Source organism: Astyanax mexicanus, chromosome 15 (genome assembly GCF_023375975.1).
Source record: "Astyanax mexicanus isolate ESR-SI-001 chromosome 15, AstMex3_surface, whole genome shotgun sequence".
In the NCBI taxonomy this organism is placed as follows: domain Eukaryota; kingdom Metazoa; phylum Chordata; class Actinopteri; order Characiformes; family Acestrorhamphidae; genus Astyanax; species Astyanax mexicanus.
In genome coordinates, this window is record NC_064422.1 from 17313353 (window position 1) to 17333707 (window position 20355).

General features: G+C 35.7%; 2 protein-coding genes across 3 annotated transcripts in view; both read right to left on the bottom strand.

The window, feature by feature from the left end:
• Positions 1–7297, bottom strand: part of zgc:92749 (elongation of very long chain fatty acids protein) — a 238241-nt gene extending 230944 nt beyond the window's left edge. For both annotated transcript variants that reach the window (XR_007424486.1, XM_022662970.2), the window contains exons 1-3: positions 7096–7297; positions 2714–2845; positions 521–672 (exon numbers count right to left, since the gene is read on the bottom strand). Coding sequence is in view for 1 of the 2 variants with exons in the window: in XM_022662970.2 (XP_022518691.2) it covers positions 521–672; positions 2714–2845; positions 7096–7178 (367 nt within the window). In the remaining variant the exon portion in view is untranslated. The remainder of the gene's footprint in view (positions 1–520; positions 673–2713; positions 2846–7095) is intronic.
• Positions 1–20355, bottom strand: part of chst3b (carbohydrate (chondroitin 6) sulfotransferase 3b) — a 303775-nt gene that overhangs the window by 231363 nt on the left and 52057 nt on the right. The gene's annotated exons all lie outside the window — the stretch shown is intronic.

Sequence of the window (20355 nt, forward strand, 5' to 3'; positions counted from 1 at the left end):
TTACAGTAAATAAATGGAAGCGCTTTACCCACCTAAAGAGTAACCTGCTGAATTAGAAGCAAAACATGGCGACAACCATGTTACTTACTAGTGTTGCATAATTCTAGTAAGTGCGTCTTATGTATGAAAATAGACCAGAAAATTAATGTTTATAGATCATTGCGCCTTATAATCCGGTGGACCTTATAGTGCGAAATATACAGAATACATACTAAATACTACATATAGCTGTGCTCCAAAGGAGGCCCAGTTTGGTGCAATGATCACACACAGGTGAGTGAGATAACAGGACCGTAAGCCAGGGCGGAGCAGAGGGTACAGGACCCCTGCAGAGAGGCGGTGAGGTGGAATCTGATTGTGATGACAGTGTTCCCTCGTGAACGTAGGGATCTGATTGCAGCACTGTTGTGACCCGGGATAAGACGGGTGTGGGGATAAGGGAGGCTGCTGACAGGTATGAGATAAAGCTGAAATAAAGTGAAAGCCCAGATAAGCTCTGGATGTATGTCTGGATGCTTACCCAGTTCAGGCACCTTGCTGAGCGTGAAGGCGTACGCCCAAAACTTGCTGAAGGGGGCGCTGTAGAAGTTGGTGTCACAGACAGTCTGTCTGAAGCCATGGGAGCTGTAGGTGTTCAGCATGTAGGATCCGGTACGGATCGATCCGCAAATACTGAGGAGCACACACAAAATCACACATCACACACACACATACAGCTCTGGAATAAAATGAGAGACCACCTTGGTTTCTGAATCAGTTTTGTATTGTCAGTATTGTCATTTAGAGCATTTATTTGCAGAAAAGGAGAAATGTCTAAAATAACAAAAAAGCTTTCAAACCTCAAAGTAAAGAGTTCAAAAATCAATATTTGGTGGAATAACCTGTTTTTTAATCACAGTTTTCAAGTATCTTGGCATGTTCTCCTCCACCAGTCTTACACACTGCTTTTGGATAATTTTATGCCACCCTTGGTGCAAAACATTAAGCAGTTCAACTTGGTTTGATGGCTTGTGATCATCTTCCTCTTGGTTACATTCAAAGTTTTCAATTTTGTGAAATCAAAGAAACACACCTTTGTTTTCCAGAGCTCTATATACACCATCAGTTTAGAACATCCCCATTTTTTTCCATATTTGGTTGCATACAAAGGGACTTTAAGGAAAAAATGAACAAAAAAGCAAAAAAAAATTTTTTTTTTTTACAAACCCATGGTCTATGTTAAAGCAGTATTGGAACAGATCATGTTACTGCATTTGTTACTGCAGCATTTACACACATCACATTCAGGATTTCATTATAATAACTAGAAAAAGACATAGATACACATAGAACTCTATTGATGATTAAAAGTATGTGTTTTATTTATTGAAATTACAGATGAAGCCAGAGAGCGGTAAGTACTGATTTCTACACCTAAAAAAAAGAGGTCTGCCTGACCCACATGGCAACGTCTTTATCTCAGCTTAACACTGGACTAAGTCTCAGTTTCAGCAGTGAACAGAATAATTAGGGGTCTGACAGGTTAAGTGTCGTAATAAATGAGAAAATGAGAAGGGCCGTTGCTAAAATGAGAAAATAAAGATGTGGTAATATTAGCACAGGGACAACTGACTGTTAGAAAATTGGCAAGGCTATTTTCTAATTGAAACAGAGGGTAATGGGCCGGGTTACAGATTATAGACACTGGACCTGTGGTGGCTCCACTTTAATAGACCTTTAACTGTCCCTGCTTTTCTATAGTCACTGATTTATGCATAACATTAGTTCAGCATTATTTAGAGCAAAGGGGACGAACATGACATGACATGACACTTTGATGCATGTTATAAAATCAAATCAGACTATGGTTTTATATGTGAATTATATGGATAAATTAAAGGTCTACCTTATCTATTTCACAATTTAAAACACTAAAGTACATCTACTATGAAGCAACCAGCTTAAAACCTTTGTGCCAAGTGTGCCAGAGCAAGTGTATTAAATATTGTGCAACTGAATCATAATACCAGCCTCTGTATTACGTCCAAAGTAATTTCATGAAGTATACTGGGTACAAAAACAATGACCTGTGACTTCAGCTCACCTGACCCTGTGCTCAGGAGATATGACCTCACGCAAGAAATGAAAAACATCTGCTTGGCAGTGCTACTGTACATGGGAATAAACACTAAAAACTTTGGTGATGTATTTCAAAATACACAACATGTCCGAAAGTCCGAAAGACACGCCATCATTACAATTAAAAATCCTTTCATTTTCACAAAAATCATCAGTGTCCCTTATAATCTGGTGCGCCTTATGTATGAATTTTACCAGTCAGGTTGTAAGAACCACTCTACTGAAGTAAAGCGTTATACAGGAGTTTCAGTTTAGTTCTCCAGCACCAAGGCTGAAGTATTAGCATTAGCCGCTAAGCGCTAGCTCTTCCACTTTTCAGAGGTGATTACAGGTATTATCGGCCTGTGGCCTGCTGCTAACCCCGGCTAGCACTGCTGGAGCATTAGCATTAGCTGCTATCCACGCTAAGCGCTAGTTCTTGTACCCTGTGCGTTTACCATATTAAAACAAGCTCTGTGGGACAAACCACTAGCTAATATGATCCTGGCCTACCGGAACTCAGTGTAGAACTGTCGGGCAGCATTTACTAGCGTTAACCGTGGCAAGTGCAAGTGTGTTAGATTAGTTACTAGTTAGTGTACCTGAGTTCACTCACCTGAATAAAGCCAGACTGAGCGACCAGAACATTAGCGGCCGTCGCAGGTCCCACTTCTCCCGCCGTCTCATGAAGAACCGACCCAGGAAAATAACAGCAGCATATGCAGCACAGAACACGTACGACGCTGTCCTGTAACACAGACAGACAAACAAGGACATAGATATCATTATGTACACACAATGTGTTCTCTGAAATGGTGGACCCAATAACTTTGGATGGGTTGAGTTGGTGAGGTGGGGTGGTGATCATCCAACATCCTGACCTCACTAATGTCTGACACAAATGTCTGGAAATGACCCAGCTGAGTGGTTGCTAAGCTATCACAGGTGGTTACCATGGTGTTACTGATTGTTTGCTAGTTGGTTTCTATAGTGTTGCTGCTAGGTGTTTGCTACAGTATTGCATCGTAATGAACACAGTGATTTTTAAACTCTAGAAAGTAAGTGTGAGCCACAGTAACCCGCCTAATAATATGCTCAAACTGACGTCAGTTCAGAAGCAGGTAAACCGGCGCTGCTGCCATCAGTCAGATGTGAGAGATGGAGCTGATTAGAGTGACGTAAATGGAGGCACCACCGGGGCAAAGGTGAGAGCCATCAGTCAGAGGAACTCACTATTTTATCAACACAAGATAAAGAGTTTACAGCAGACCGGCAGCCAGCTATTCCAGTTCACACACTGGCACAGATTCACTCACCATATTCAGAGCGCTGTACAGTTCAGAGGTTCCCAATACTGACACTACGGCTGTGCCGTTTCAGGCGCAATAATAACATTTTTGACAAGATAAAAAATAAATAAATAATGACATTCATGAAAGCAGTCTATTTTGTATTTGTTTCGCTATTTACTGGATTAACTTTTATTTGTTTGCCGTTTGTGTGCATGCAAAACCTATCCTGAATATAAGCTTAATATATTTTGCTTTGTGGTATATTGTTTTGCTAGATTACTTTAATATTTACCTTATTTATTATTTTGTCATACAATTATTATATACAAAATCAGGGTATTGGTTATTACTAAGTAAGTTATTACTTACAAAATAGACAAACATTTACAGTTTTTATTTTGTTCAAAAAAAATGTATAAAACTGTTATATTAATACTAAATAAAACTTTATTATTTGTTTTACTGCAGTAGTATCTTTTTGTAATAAATTTAAAAAATAGATATTTTGCCATATCACAAAGAATATCATTATCACAAAAATACTCAAACTCTGAAGCAATGATTCTTAAACTGAGTTATTAATAGAGTGGGTGATATGGCCTTTACCAGTTTAATAAATTATAATATAATACAATATAATGATAAAAGGTTAGAACATTATTATATTTTTATTATTATAATTTTTATTTATTATTTTCTTTTAAAGTAGCACCTCCTTACAGCTGAATGTTTAACGAAATTTATGCTGAAACCCTGTCTCTCCTCGGGTCATCCTGAAAAGTACTAGACGCGTGGACTTCGGATGTCCATTCTGAAATGATTTCACCATCCTCTTTTATTTATTCACCTCACTCTTTCTCTCTCTCTCTCGCTCTCTTTATCTTTCATGAGGACACATCGTGCAGGAATTGTGACAGCATTAATCTCAAACTATTACCTTTAATTGAATACCCTGAACCTGTCCTGACAATATTAAGTGGGATCTGATGAACTAGTCTGAAAACCAGCTATTAATAGACACAGTTATACCTAACATATAAGTTATGCAAATAGAGTAAGGTTACTGCAAGTCACTGTGTATTACACTCAGGATGATTCATGGGAGGACTGAGTAGTAATAATACATTTATATATTTCACTATTTCCCTATTTCTGAGCACAGTTGAAGATCATATGTAACTCCTTAAAGCCTAAACTATCAAATCAAGTACATATAAATAAAACACTGTGTACACCCATCCATACCCATTCATACTAGGGCTGTAGGACAAAATATATTTTTTATCATTATCTAATTACAAGTTTTCATAATAAAAACAGAAGAGCTGCAATAACGTGTGAAGCTGGGTGAGAAAGAGTACGGCAGAGTGAAGTAGAGCAAGGAAGAATAAAGTGGTGTGAGGTAGAGCGAAGAAGAGTAAGGTAGAAGAGTATGACAGAGTGAGATAGAGTAAGGCAGAGTAAGTTAGAGTAAGGCAGAGTGAGGAAGAGAGAGGCAGAATGAGGTAAACTAGAGTGAAGTAGAACAGGCTAGAGTGAGGTAGAGAGAGGCAAAATAAGGTAGAGAAAGGGAGAATGAGGTAGAGCAAGGCAGAGTAATGTAGAGTATGACATAGTAAGACAGAGTGAGGAAGAGTATGACAGAGTGAGGTAGAGTAAGGCAGAGTGAGGTAGAGTGAGATAGAGCAAGGTAGAGTAAGCTAGAGTGAGGTAGAGAGAGGCAGAATAAGGTAGAGAGGGAGAATGAGGTAGAGCAAGGCAGAGAAATGTAGAGTATGACAGAGTAAGACAGAGTGAGGAAGAGTATGCCAGAGTGAGGTAGAGTGAGGCAGAGTGAGGTAGAGAGAGGAGAATGAGGTAGAGAGAGGCAGAGTGAAGTAGCGCAAGATAGAGCAAGGTAGAGTAAGTTAGAGTGAGGTAGAACAGGATAGAGTAAGGCAGAGTGATGAAGTAAAATTTAGGTTAAGGTAGAGGGAGGTAAAGGGTGGCAGAGTGAGGCACAGCAAGATAGAGCCAGGTAGAGTAAGTTAGAGTGAGGTAAAACAGGGCAGAGTAAGGCAGAGTGATGAAGTAAAATTTAGAGTGAGTTAGGGGGAGGTAAAGAGAGGCAGAGTGAGGTAAAGTGAGATAGAGCCAGGTAGAGTAAGTTAGAGCGAGGTAGAACAGAGTAGAGGGAGGAAGAATAAGGTAGAGTAAGGCAGAGTGAGGCACAGCAAGATAGAGCAAAGTAGAGTAAGGCATTCAACTGTATACTTACAATGATTTGGATAACAAAAAGGTACCATGATGGTCCACCGTGTACACCATGTACCATGCACTCATATCTCAAATTCTCTGCATAACAAAACTCTTAACAGATAAAAACAAATCACTGAGAGTCAGATTAGTTCTTATAGTGCTGAAGCTCTGAAAGTTAGGACAGCACATACACTGCTTGATGACTGTCACTCTGCTTAACCAGAGTTTACAGAGCTTTCTTACTCTAAAACATACTATATTGCCAAAAGTATTCCTTGCCTGCATTGCTTTTGATGATGTGAGGCTTAAATGCAGCTGCTCAGCCATTAAAAACCCACTATTTTAGCAACATCGTCATTTTATATAAAGTTAAGAACACGTGTAGGTTCTGTTGATGGACAGTAAATAAATACATTTACAGTAATTAAGTTGGCTTGGAAAAGTACTGTTACTTAGTTATGTAATTTTCATATTCTTCCATTTACTTCATCTGAGTGATATAATGGCACAATATTTCAGGGTATAATATAGTTCACAATAAACATAAAAAAAATGTTGGCCATATTATTGCGTACGATATGATATGGCACAACCCTATTTCAAGCTTTACTCCACAGAGCATTTTACTTCTGGGTTATCTGTTCATACAAATGTAACATAAACTGGTTTTGACCTGTTGTACCTGTTGTACAGTGCAGCAGTGCACAATTGTGGGCGTGTCTAAGCTGCATAAATTATGGAATCTATGTATAGCAAAGTAAATCTCATTAGTATTTAAAGCAAGTTTTTTAATGCAAATTAAGTTCATTAATACGTTACAAATAAATATTAACACAACATTTAAAAAACATGTATAGTTATTTAAAGAAACATGGTTCTTTCTAATGCAAATTGTTTATCTTCATTATTATTTTTTTATATTAGTGTCAGAATAATTAATAATTTATAGCATTCTATTAAATGATTAATAAAGCGAGAGTGGCACTACCGCTTTTGCATCTAAAATTAGTTGATTAAAGATTAAGTGATAATAAAAAAATCATAATAGAATATTAGAATTTAAAACAAATCATGGTACTTTTATTTTTAATACTTAATTACTTAATTTGAAAGTAAAGGGAGGACTTTACTACTACTTTTACTGAAATAGTTAGCATTTACCTTTAGTGAAAATAATAAAATAATTCAAACATATGGTTTGGGTGTTTTTTCCATAATGTGTGGGTTCACTGGTGGGTTTGGATAGGGTTAATATCTCTATTATTATATAAATATTAGTTTAGTGGGAAATGTATGAATTTACTTTTCTCCACCCACACCTGTCAAACACCTGCATGCAGGCTGGATATGCAACTACAGGAACAGAAAACAGGCAGTAAATAGGTTCTCTCTGCAGGTCTGTTTATACTTTATGTTTATTTGCTATAAGAAAGTTAGTTATCTTGTGTAAAAGCTGAGATTTACTCACCAGTTCTCCTGAAACCACTGAAAAGCCCCTTTTTCATCAAACTTCTGCTCGAAGTCGAAAACCTGCAGGAGAGTCTGATTCATTTTTATTAGTGTATTTATTCTCTAAACCCTAAGAACTCAGTAAAAACACTTTCAGCGGCTAAAAACCGCAGATTATGCGAGGCAGGAATTTCTCGACTTTCTCACTTTTTATTAGAGAACCGGGCGGACAGACTGCGGGGCGGAAGACGGACAGTTGCTTCAACCAATCAGATAAACGCGAGGGAAAGGTGGGCGGAACAAAGGCTGTATCTACAACCAATCGTGTGTTTGCGAGAGCTGTCTCGGCTCCGTCTACTTTCAAAATAAGAGTTACAGTAATACACACCTATGGTCAACACCAGTCAGCTCTCAGTAGCAGAAATGCTAGCGCTTTTAGTGAATAAAACCCGTTAATCATTAAAAAACTGAAATATATAAGATCGTTTAATTTTATTTTTAGCAAAACGAATTAATCTACTTTCGAAAAGTAAATGAAAATTCAAAAAAATATATGTTTACTTCTATTGATTAGTTTTTTAGCCGTTTAGCTCTATTCATCCCCATTCATTTTGGACTCACTCGCGGGCGCCCTCTAGCGGTTATAAGTGATTTTCTGATATAACAGGGGAGATAGGAAGTAGGCTCTCTATAAAACAGGTCCGGTTCTACGGAAAAAAAAAAATATATATATTTATATGATATAATTATGTATAATTATATGTTTTTTTGTTTTTACATTATCCAAAGAAAGGAACTCTAGTGAAAATAAAATATTATAAAATATAATAATAATAATAATAATAATAATAATAATAATAATAATAGTAATAATAATAATAATAATAATAATATGTTTTTTTTGCAGCGCGTGTCATTTAGCACTAAGACTCCATTGGTGTTTTTATTCGAACTCTTCGGAGCTCGTCAGCGGCAGCAGCAGCAGCAACTCTCCGACGGACGCACCCTCGACACCTCTTAAACTCTAGTTTACTGTTTTATATTCACTGTTTTATTATCTGTTTTATCTTTTCATTACTGTATAATTGTATTATCTTTACTGTTTTTCACTTTTTACTAATTAATTGTATTTTTGTTTTTCAGCTAACTGTAGCCGCTGTGGGAGCTGACCCCATACCGGTCAGGTATAGATCCCCGGTGGAGGAGCAGACCTCTTCCAATAATGGTGAGTAAACTGGAAACTTCTTACATTTTACACAAAATTTACCAACAGTAACACTCAGAAATAAACCCAGAGCTGGATTAGGACTGGAGTTTAAAGCAGGGTTTTGTTTTTCAGGCGCAGTCAGGAGACATTTCCTTCAGGACTCGTCCTGTGTCTCCGGTGAGTCTCTATCACTGTTACACCTGCAGCTACTAACTAACTAACTAATTAACTATCACCCCCAGTATACCTTTACTGTAACCCTTTCAGACCCGCTCAGAGCGCTTATTTTAAAATCTCAGATTTACTGATACATGCACAACATTTAACTAAACCAGCTTTAGGGTTTTGAGTCAACGCTCATTTCTGAAGAGATTTCTCTTGAGTATCCACTGTGCACTCTGTGGAATTTACTAACCTTGTTTAGCTAAGATATGGTTAGATAGCCAGCATATATTGTAAAGGAGCTTTATATTTAACACTTATTTGTATTGTGTATTTTCCTGTTCTTTTTGGATTTAGACTTGAAGGGAAGGAATTTACTCTCAAAAAATATGTGCATATTATGTTTTTGATGACCCTTTATTTGATTCATAACAAATGTGGTTATAATTTTAGGTAAACGTTATATATACAATTTGAAATTTGCTAATAATAATAATTATAATAATAATACTAAAAACGAGGCAGTAATGAGCTGACATATGATTGTCTGCAGTGGCAGGGTGAAGAGCCAGCCGCCTGGGAGGAGCCCCAGCCATGTCAGCCCGGTTCCCTCGAGATGGAGCGAAGGGCCCGCATTAAGATGGTGAGCACAATAAACAATTAAAGTATAGTCAAGTATCATTGTCATACATCTCTGTTTTAGCAGCATCACTAATACATACAGCTCTGCTTTCACTAAATCTTTATTTACATGGAATTTTATTTTTAATAGTGGATAGAAGGTCAGATGGAGGGACTCCTGCCCACCTCCCACCCAGAGTCTGCATTGCTTTCAACCACACCTGCAAGGTATCACAGCCTCATTACCTGCCGCTCTACCACCCGGACACCTCCTATTCCTTCTTTCTGATTCTGATTTTCCACCCCGGCATCTCCCATTTTCTCTTTCAGGTACGGCTGTAAGACTCTGGTGGCGGTTGCGGTGGCAGAACCCTGGAACAGGCTGGACACTACTGGTCTAGTTGCAAAGGTAAGAGTTATTATTATAGTGTGTCTTATTATTCCTTTGCTACTGTAATACTGTCAATTTCCCCACTTTTGGACTCATAAGCAATTATCTTGTCTCATCTGTTCTTGGACAGTGGGAGGAAGCCCCGATCACGTCCTTCACCACCACCTACCACCCGGAGACATTCAGCCAGTAAGACACTGCACTATCACCCACCATCAACACTCAAATAATAATAATAAACACCTCGCCACCAACAGAAGGACCTCTGTTTTTTCTCATTTCAGGTCAGATGGCCTGATGCTGGTGGCAGAGGCGGATCCCTTTTACAGGCTCGACACCACTGGACCAGTGCCTAGGATTCACCCACGTCCAGCTGCACAGGTAAGAGTTTGCAGTTAGTTCTATATCCTCTCTATCTCTCTACTATCTTTAAACTATTGAATATCTAAAAGTTTTAGGAAACCCATTCAGTTTTTTACCTCCTCCCCTTCTTCTAGGCTGTGGCTGACAACAGTGAAGAGGAGGAGATGATGGAGCAAGCTCCTATAACCCAGGTCAGTCTGTAAAACTGTCTCCATATCCATAATGAAAATCGTATATTGCTGTTCCCTTGCTGCTGTAATGCTGTCAATTTTCCCACTGTTGGAATCATAAGCAATTATGTTATCTTGTTTGATCTATTTTTGAACAGTGGGAGGAGGCAGAGTTAGCGTCCCTGACCACCACCTTCCACTCGGAGACATCCAGCCAGTAAGTCACTGCACTATCGCCCATAATTAACATGCACATCATCTCTTAAACACCTTGCCACCAACATTAAGACCTCAATTTTCTCTTGTTTCAGGTCAGGTGCTGTCCTGGTTTTTTTTGGGTTAAAATTTTTTTGGGTCACAAAATTTTTCGAAGTTTTTTTTTTCTTGAGCAATTTTTTTTTGGATCAGATTTTGTTCGATGATTTTTTTTGTTTCCCAAAATTTTTCGAAGTTGTTTTTGGGTCAAATTTTCTATTTTTTTTTTTTGGGTCAAATTTTTTTTCGAAGTTTTTTTTTTCTTGAGCAATTTTTTTTTGGATCAGATTTTGTTCGACGATTTTTTTTGTTTCCCAAAATTTTTCGAAGTTGTTTTTGGGTCAAATTTTTTATTTTTTATTTTGGGTTAAATTTTTTTTGGGTCCCAAAATTTTTCGAAGTTGTTTTTGGGTAAAATTTTTCCCAAAGTTTTTTTTTAGGTCAAAATATTTTTGGGTCAAACTTTTTTCGAAATTTTCTTTGGGTCAAAATATTTTCGGGTCCCAAAATTTTTAGAAGTTTTTTTTGGGTCAAATTTTTCCCAAAGTTTTTTTTTGGGTCCCAAAATTTTTCGAAGATTTTTTTGGGTGAAATTTTTTTCGAAATTTTTTTTGGGTCAAATTTTTTTTGGGTCCCAAAATTTTTCGAAGATTTTTTTGGGTCCCAAAATTTTTCGACGTTTTTTTTGGGTCCCAAAATTTTTTGACGTTTTTTTTTTTGAGCAAATTTTTTTCGAAGTTTTTTTTTTGGGTCCCAAAATTTTTAGAAGTTTTTTTTTGGGTCAAGTTTTTTTTCGATTTTTTTTTCTTGAGCAAATTTTTTTTGGATCAAATTTTTTTCGACGATTTTTTTTTTTCTCAAGCAAATTTTTTTTGGATCAGATTTTTTTCGACGATTTTTTTTTTTCTCAAAATTTTTCGAAGTTTTTTTTTGGGTCAAATTTTTTTTGGGTCCCAAAATTTTTTGACGTTTTTTTTGGGTCAACATTTTTTTGAAGTTTTTTTTTGGGTCCCAAAATTTTTTGACGTTTTTTTTTTTTTTTTTTTTTGACGTTTTTTTTTTTCGAATTTTTTTTTTGGGTCCCAAAATTTTTAGAAGTTTTTTTTTGGGTCCAAATTTTTTTCAAAGTTTATTTTGGATCAAAATTTTTTTGGGTCCCAAAATTTTTCAACGTTTTTTTTGGGTCAAAATTTTTTTTGAAGTTTTTTTTTTGGTGAAATTTTTTTGGGTCCTAAAATTTTTAGAAATTTTTTTTGGGTGAAAATTTTTTGGGGTCCCAAAATTTTTCGAAGTTTTTTTTTGGGTCAAATTTTTTTTTGGGTCCTAAAATTTTTTGACGTTTTTTTTTTTTTTTTTTTTGAGCAAATTTTTTTTTCGAATTTTTTTTTTGGGTCCCAAAATTTTTAGAAGTTTTTTTTTTGGTCAAAATTTTTTTCGAAGTTTATTTTGGGTCAAAATTTTTTTGGGTCCCAAAATATTTCGAAGTTTTTTTTGGGGTCAAATTTTTCCCGAAGTTTTTTTTGGGTCAAAATTTTTTTGGGTCCCAAAATTTTTCAACGTTTTTTTGGGTCAAAATTTTTCGAAGTTTTTTTTGGGTCAAATTTTTTTTTGGGTCCTAAAATTTTTTGACGTTTTTTTTTTTTTTTTTGAGCAAATTTTTTTTTCGAATTTTTTTTTTGGGTCCCAAAATTTTTAGGAGTTTTTTTTTGGGTCAAAATTTTTTTCGAAGTTTATTTTGGGTCAAAATTTTTTTGGGTCCCAAAATATTTCAAAGTTTTTTTTGGGTCAAATTTTTCCCGAAGTTTTTTTTGGGTCAAAATTTTTTTGGGTCCCAAAATTTTTCAACGTTTTTTTGGGTCAAAATTTTTTTGAAGTTTTTTTTTGGGTGAAATTTTTTTGGGTCCTAAAATTTTTTGAAATTTTTTTGGGGTGAAAATTTTTTGGGGTCCCAAAATTTTTCTCAGTTTTTTTTTTTTTTTTGGGTCAAAATGTTCTTGGGTCCCAAAATTTTTCAAAGATTTTTTTGGGTGAAAATTTTTTCGAAGTTTTTTTTGGGTCAAATTTTTTTTGGGTCCCAAAATTTTTCGACGTTTTTTTTGGGTCCCAAAATTTTTTGAAGTTTTTTTTTGGGTCAAATTTTTTTTGGGTCCCAAAATTTAAAAAAAAAATTTTTGGGTCAAATTTTTTTTTGGGTCCCAAAGTTTTTTGACGTTTTTTTTGGGTCAACATTTTTTTGAAGTTTTTTTTTGGGTCCCAAAATTTTTTGACGTTTTTTTTTTTTTTTTTGAGCAAATTTTTTTCAAATTTTTTTTTTGGGTCCAAATTTTTTTTGAAGTTTTTTTGGGTCAAATTTTTCCTGAAGTTTTTTTTGGGTCAAAATTTTTTTGGGTCCCAAAATTTTTCAACGTTTTTTTTGGGTCAAAATTTTTTTGAAGTTTTTTTTTGGGTGAAATTTTTTTGGGTCCTAAAATTTTTAGAATTTTTTTTTGGGTAAAAATTTTTTGCGGTCCCAAAATTTTTCGAAGTTTTTTTGGGGTCAAATTTTTTTTTGGGTCCTAAAATTTTTTGACGTTTTTTTTTTTTTGAGCAAATTGTTTTTTCGAATTTTTTTTTGGGTCCTAAAATTTTTAGAATTTTTTTTTGGGTGAAAATGTTTTGGGGCCCTAAAATTTTTCGAAGATTTTTTTGGGTCAAAATTGTTTCGAAGTTTTTTTTGGGTCAAATTTTTTTTGGGTCCCAAAATTTTTCGAAGTTATTTTTTGGGTCAAAATTCTTTTGAAGTTTTTTTGGGTCAAACTTTTTTCGAAATTTTTTTTGGGTCAAATTTCTTGTGGGTCCCAAAATTTTTCGAAGTTTTTCTTGGGTCGAAATTTTCTTTGGGTCAAAATATTTTTGGGTCCCAAAATTTTTCGATGTTTTTTTTGGGTCAAATTTTTTTGGGTCCCAAAAATTTTCAACGTTTTTTTTGGGTCAAATTTTTTTTGGGTACCAAAATTTTTCGATGTTTTTTTTGGGTCAACATTTTTTAGAAGTTTTTTGGGTCAAAATTTTTTTGGGTCCTAAAATTGTTCAAAGTTTTTTTTGGGTCAAATTTTTTTTGGGTCCCAAAATTTTTCGACGTTTTTTTTGGGTCAAAACTTTTTTGGGTCCCAAAATGTTTCGACGTTTTTTTTTTGGTCAAAATTTTTTTGAAGATTTTTTTGGATGAAAATTTTCCAATTTTTTTTTTGGGGTCAAATTTGTTTTGGGTCCCAAAATTTTTCGACGTTTTTTTTGGGTCAAAATTTTTTTTAAGTTTTTTTGGGTCAAACTTTTTTCGAAATTTTCTTTGGGTCAAAATATTTTTGGGTCCCAAAATTTTTCGATGTTTTTTTTGGGTCAACATTTTTTTGAAGTTTTTTTTGGGTCAAATTTTTTTTGGGTCCCAAAATTTTTCGAAGTTTTTTTTGGGTCAAATTTTTTTTGGGTCCCAAAATTTTTCAAAGTTTTTTTTGGGTCAAAATTTTTTCGAAGTTTTTTTTGGGTCAAAATTTTTTTGGGTCCCAAAATTTTTCGATGTTTTTTTTGGGTCAACATTTTTTTGAAGTTTTTTTTTGGGTCAACATTTTTTTGGGTCCTAAAATTGTTCGAAGTTTTTTTTGGGTCAAATTTTTTTTGGGTCCCAAAATTTTTCGACGTTTTTTTTGGGTCAAAACTTTTTTGTGTCTCAAAATTTTTTTGGGTCCCAAAATTTTTCTACGTTTTTTATTGGTCAAATTTTTTTATTATTTTTTTTTTGGGTCAAATTTGTTTTGGGTCCCAAAAGTTTTCGCCGTTTTTTTTGGGTCAAATTTTTTTTGACGTTTTTTTTGGGTCAAAATTTTTTTGGGTCCCAAAATTTTTCGACGTTTTTTTTGGTCAAAATTTTTTCGAAGATTTTTTTGGATGAAAATTTAGCAATTTTTTTCTTTGGATCAAATTTGTTTTGGGTCCCAAAATTTGTCGACGTTTTTTTTTGGGTCAAATTTTTTTTGAAGTTTTTTTGGGTCCTAAAATTTTTAGAACATTTTTTTGGGTCAAATTTTTTTTTTTTTTGGTCAAATTTTTTTGGGTCCCAAAATTGTTCAAAGTTTTTTTTGGGTCAAAATTTATTTGGGTCCCAAAATTTTTCGGAGTTTTTTTGGGTCAAAATTTTTGGGTCACAAAATTTTTCGAAGTTTTTTTTTGGGTCAAAAATTTTTTGGGTCCCAAAACTTTACAAAGTTTTTTTTTGTCTCAAAAAATTTTGGGACCCAAAAGATTTTCGTCTCAAAAAAGTTTGGTACCCGAAAAAACTTCGCCAAACAAACATTTTTACCAAAAAAAAATTCGTCTCAAAAAACTTTGCACCAAAAGTCACCAAAAAAATTTGTAAACCAAAAAAACTTAATCTCTGAAAAATTCTGGGTATCAAAAAAATTTTGTCTCCTAAAAATTTTGGGTACCGAAAAAGCTTCGTCTCTGAAACATTTTGGGCACCGGAAAAACTACGCCGCCGAAAAAAATCCTCGTCTCCGAAAAAAATTGTGAACCAAATAAACTTTGTTTCCAAAAAAGTTTGGGACGGAGATTTTTCGGTACCCAAAATTTTTTGGAGACAAAGTTTTTTGGTACCCAAATTTTTTGGATACAAAATGGAAAAGTGCTTTTTGTCCCATTTCTGAGCAAAATTTAGTCTAAATTACCATGCCCATACATTTTCCAACTCGTTTGAGTCATTTTTTATGGAAAAAACAAGGTTTCATGAATGGTCGAAAGTTTCACCAAAACAACATACCGCCGGCTTATGTTTTTTTCTGATTTGTGTCAAAAATTGTAAAGTGCTTTTTGTCACTTTTCTGAGCAAAATTTGGTCCAACTTACCATGCCCATGAATTTTCCTATTTGTCATTTTTCATGAAAAAAAAGGTTTCATGAATGGTCGAAATTTGCACCAAAACGACATACCGCGGCCCGTTCAGTGGAAAATAAAAGAGACGTTTTACGTCTTGCACGAAATATGAACCATAGTGTCTATTGTTTATTTTGTGTGCTAAGTCTCCACTTTACGCAAACATGTAGTGCTTACAACGTGGACGCATTGATACATTTTTGTTAATACATTTTCGATAAATCAGTGATCCGGATCTTTTCCTCCTGATTCAGATCCTTTTACAAATACGCGATCGGACCGATTTCCGACCACATGTTTATATCGGGAACATCCTTACTACGTGCAAAAAAAAATAAAAATGCGTATGCCACATTTCACGTTCACAGTCAGATGTAATACAGTGGTGTGAAAAAGTGTTTGCCCCTTCGTGATTTCTTATTTTTCTTATTTCTTAAATGTTTCAGATCATCAAACAAATTTAAATATTAGACCATGACAACACAAGTAAACACAAAATGCAGTTTTTAAATAAAGGTTTTTATTAATGAGGGAGAAAAAAATGTTTGTCCTCTAAACTTAATAACTGGTTGGGCCACCCTTAGCAACAACAACTTGAATCAGGGTTTGTGATCAATTTTAATGAGTCTTTTACAGCACTGTAGAGGAATTTTGGATTGCTTTTCTTTACAGAATTGTTGTAATTCAGCCACACTGGAGGGTTGCCAGCATGAAAGATCATGCCGCAGCAGAATCTCAATAGGATTCAGGTCAAGACTTTGACTAGGCCACTCAAAAGTCTTTTAGAGGTGGACTTGCTGGTGTGTTTTAGATCATTGTCCTGCAGCAGAGTGCAAGTTCATTTCAGCCTGAGGTCAAAAACAGATGGACGGATATTCTTCTCTAGGATATTTCGATAGATAGTTTCATTTATCACAGCAGGTATTTCAGGACCTGAAGCAGCAAAACAGACCCAGATCATCACACTACCACCAACATGTTTTACTGTAGGTATGATGAAGTTTTTTTTTAAATGTGGTGTTACTTTTACAGCAGATGTAATGAGACACACACCTTCTAAAAAGTTAAACTTTTGTCTCATCAGTCCAAAGAGTATTTTCCCAAAAGTTTTGGGAATCATCAAGATGTTTTTGGCAAAATTGAGACAAAACATTAATGCTCTTTTTGATCAGCAGTGGTTTTCATCTTGAATGTTGTTGTGGGGTCTTTTGTGATGTCTTAGATGAGTCATTGTTGTGCTTCTGGGGTAATTTTTGTCGGCCAGACACTCCTGAGAAGGTTCACTACTATTCAATGTTTTTTGTCATTTGTGTATAATCTCTCTCCCTGTGGTTCGCTAGAGTAAAAAAAAATGTTAGAATTGGCTTTATAACCTTTTCCATACTGATGGATCTCAATTATTTGTTTCTCTAGGCAAACTGAACGTGAGAATGTGTTTCCCCATGCCAGTTTCATATCGTACGTATGTTTCTAAAGTGTTTTAGCACCACTTAGAGATGATGTACTGAAATTACAAATAAGAATTAGATTTTTTTTGTGTGTACAGAAGTTTTGAGCTCTAAAGGTAACCAACATTTTAATAGGAATGCTACAGACGTCTTAGTACATGAGGCCCCAGAACTCCAAATCCATCTACCTGAACTGTGTTCCTCCAGCTGTTGGAGAGCTGGTGTTGGGAAGCTGTGCTCACTGCAGCCTCAGCGTTTACTCTTTGGGCCCTATTTTAGCGATCTATAGCGCACTAGTTAATTGCGCTGCAGGGTTTAGGGTTGTGTCCTGTGTCTTTGGTATCGTGAGGGCGTGAAAAATAAGCCTTGCTGCTCCAATAGTGCAAAAGGTGTGTTCTAGTTTTCTTAATTATTCATGGGTGTGTTTTGGGCATAAAGTGAAATAAACCAAGTAAACAGAGGCAATCCTGCGTGCAATCCCGCGCTGCTACTCGTGCCTGTGGCTTTTTAGAGCGCTGGACCATATTTTAATTAATGAATTAATATATTTCTGGTGATAAGAAACAAACGCTAACATATAGCTTTATATTTCTGTGTATTTCAAATGTTTTAAGTTTTATATAATTGACGGGCAGCACCAGACGCCAGGGTGACAACGTGCTTTATTTTCCAGATATAAAAAAATAAATAAAAGTAAATTTCAGTTAAACAATAGCAAAGTGAAATAAAATAAAGGTAACACTTTACTTGGATGGTCCATTTTATGGCCTTGTTGATGTCCATTAAATTTAACTTAACCCTATGTTGAATGTAAATGATTCAAAATAGAACCTAACCCTAACCTTAACCCTTAAATCAACCATAAAATCAAACCCTACACCTAACCCCTACCCTAACCTTAACCTAAGCTTAAAATCTAACCCTAAACCCAATCCTAAAATATTAAGATAAGCGTTTGGGTTAGAGTTGAATGTAGGGTTATATTCAATAGAGAATCATTTACTTTCACCCTTTAGGTCATTTGCATTTAATAGACATGTAGTTAAATGTTAGTTGAATTTCAGAAGGCCATCAAATGGACCATCCAAGTAAAGTGTTACCAATAAATTTATGTTCAGTCAAAGTGCTTTTCTCTTTTTTTTTTTCAAAAGCTCCAGCATTTGAGTGAGAATAAGCATCTGTTAAAATTCTCAAATAGCAGAATTTCTTTATCTGCTATATTAAGCTACAGTTATTAAATCTACCCAGCTGGCACACAACCGACCTTCAACGTTAAAATGTGGTTGAAATATGACTAAAGTATTGTATGTTGTTGTTTCAACGTTGAAACAATGTTGAATCAACATTTAATGTTCGATGATTGTGGTAACGTTGAAATTGTAACGTTGAATCAACATTTAATGTTCAGATGTTGTTCTAACATTGAAATTTTAACGTTGAATCAATATTTAACGTTCAGTGGTTGTTCTAACATTGAAATTTTGACGTTGAACCAACATTTAATGTTCAATGGTTGTGCTAGCGTTGAAATTTTAACGTTGAATCAACATAATGTCCTCAACCATCAGCATTTTACATTTCATCACCATATAATTTCTAAAAATGGTTGAATAGGGGAATGAAAGTGTTTATTTGCAGTAACTGCTTTTTAATTTAACACCATGTTCATTTTCTAATAGTTTTACATTTTAGTGTCTTGAGATCAGATGTGGAATCATTTTGTTAGTGGTGGGTAACTTTCGTTATACTCTGTAGCTTTACTACAGTAATGTAAATGTATTGTTAACACTTTGTTATTTTAGTGTAATTTTAGTGAGCAATGCTTTATTACAGGTTGACCGTATGATGTTGAAACGTTGCTATATCAACGTTGATTCACTTTTCAAAATCAATGTTGATTCAACAATAACATCTACATTGATCAATGTTGATTCAACGTTTATTCAATATTAAAATGCCAGCTGGGTACGTAATGAACATAAATATGCGCCTTGCACAGGGTGTATGATAGGGCCCTTTGTCTGGAGGAGCTAGTGTGTGGAGCTGTTTCTGTATTAGCTGTACTGGGCTGGTTCTGCCTACAGATGGTGCTGTCAGCTGGGCTGTGAGGTCTGGGAGTGTTTAGATGCATTTGTGTTTGTTTGTAGGCCACCACCACAGAACTGCCTGTGTTTACAAAACAGCGCGGTGCTATATCTAGGGGTGTGTTTGTGTGTGTGTGTAAAGGCCCTGCAGTATGCTAGTAGTTTATGTGGTAAGATTAAAGAGAGTGTGCCTATTCATTTATTTCTAAAACTGTCTCATTTCTTCTCTGAGGAGTTTCTCTGGCCCTTTTAAACCAATATCAGAATACTTTCATGCCACATGCAGTAAATAACCTAAATTTCCTTTTTATATAAAATACAGAATTTTCTTGGAATGGTTCCAGTGTATTATACAGTACCAGTTCAAGGAGATTTTATTGTCATTCGCATCACATATGGTACATGAGGTGGAACGAAATTGTGATCTCACGATCCAGTTTACACCCAAGTGCTGTTGTTAAAATAGATATATAGATAAAATAAGATAGCACAAAATAAATTATTTTGTAAATACACAAAAAATATATAAATAATAGGCAGAGTAGACAGGTAGCAGCAACATGTCCAGAGTGCAAGTTTTGCTAGCAGCATGATAATGGAATTAAGAGCAGTAAAAGATAAAGGGTCTCAGTGCAGTTTAAAGTGACAGTGTTTGTAAACAGTAATTTGTACTTGTGTGTCAGTGCAGTGGGTTGTTTAGGTGGAGTTTAAGAGTCTTACAGCTTCTGGAATGAAGCTGTTTCTCAGTCTGGTTGTTTTGCACTTGATGCTCCGCAGCCTCCGGCCTGAAGGGGAGCGGGACAAAAAGTGCGTGTGCTGGGTGGGTGGGATCCTTCCTGATGCAGATGGCCCTTTTCCTGCATCTATAGGTGTAGATGTCCGTGGTGCTGGGGAGGCTGACTCCAACAACTTTCCTGTCTGCAGCAGAGCAGCTTCCATGCCACACGTTGATGCTGGAGCACGACGCTCTCCAACACACATCTGTAGAAGGAGGTAAGGACTACGCTCCCGAGTCCAGCTCAGGAGGGGCTCAACAGGGGGCTCAACACACAGCCCTGAGTGGAGCCAGTGCTGAGAATTATGGTGGGGGAGGAGATGTTGTGAATCCTCACAGACTGCGGCATGTTGGTCAGGAAGTCTAGTGTATATCAGATCAGTCTTGCAGTGAACAGCGTCTCTGCAGGGGTGTGGGCGGGATCAGTGTACAAAGGCTCTGTGGTATTGAGGGAGTGATGAGACTGGTGATTTTGATGGAATAGAACAGTACCCGATACTCAGCTTTGGCTTCATTATGTTCCTGGATACAGCAGATGAGTGACGGGCATCCAGCTGAACACAGCCCGTCCTCTGTCCCAGACTTCTGGAGTTAACGCCAGGTGCACTGTCAGGAGAAGTAATCCTGTACGAAAGCATTACCAAACCGCCTCTGTCAGGCCTTAATTACCCAAACCTGTCAATCCCCAGGTAGCAGAACTAGTTAAACTTTTCTTACTTGGATTTTTTTAAACTGCTGGGGTCAGTATTTATAGCTCTGTTTTACTATCCTTTTATTCCTAGGTCCCAGGCTTAACTGCCACTCTTGAACGCATGGGTCCAATAAACTGCCACTGTTGTACCCTTGGGCTCACTAAGCTGTCACTGCTGCATTTTGTGGTCTACTAAACTGACA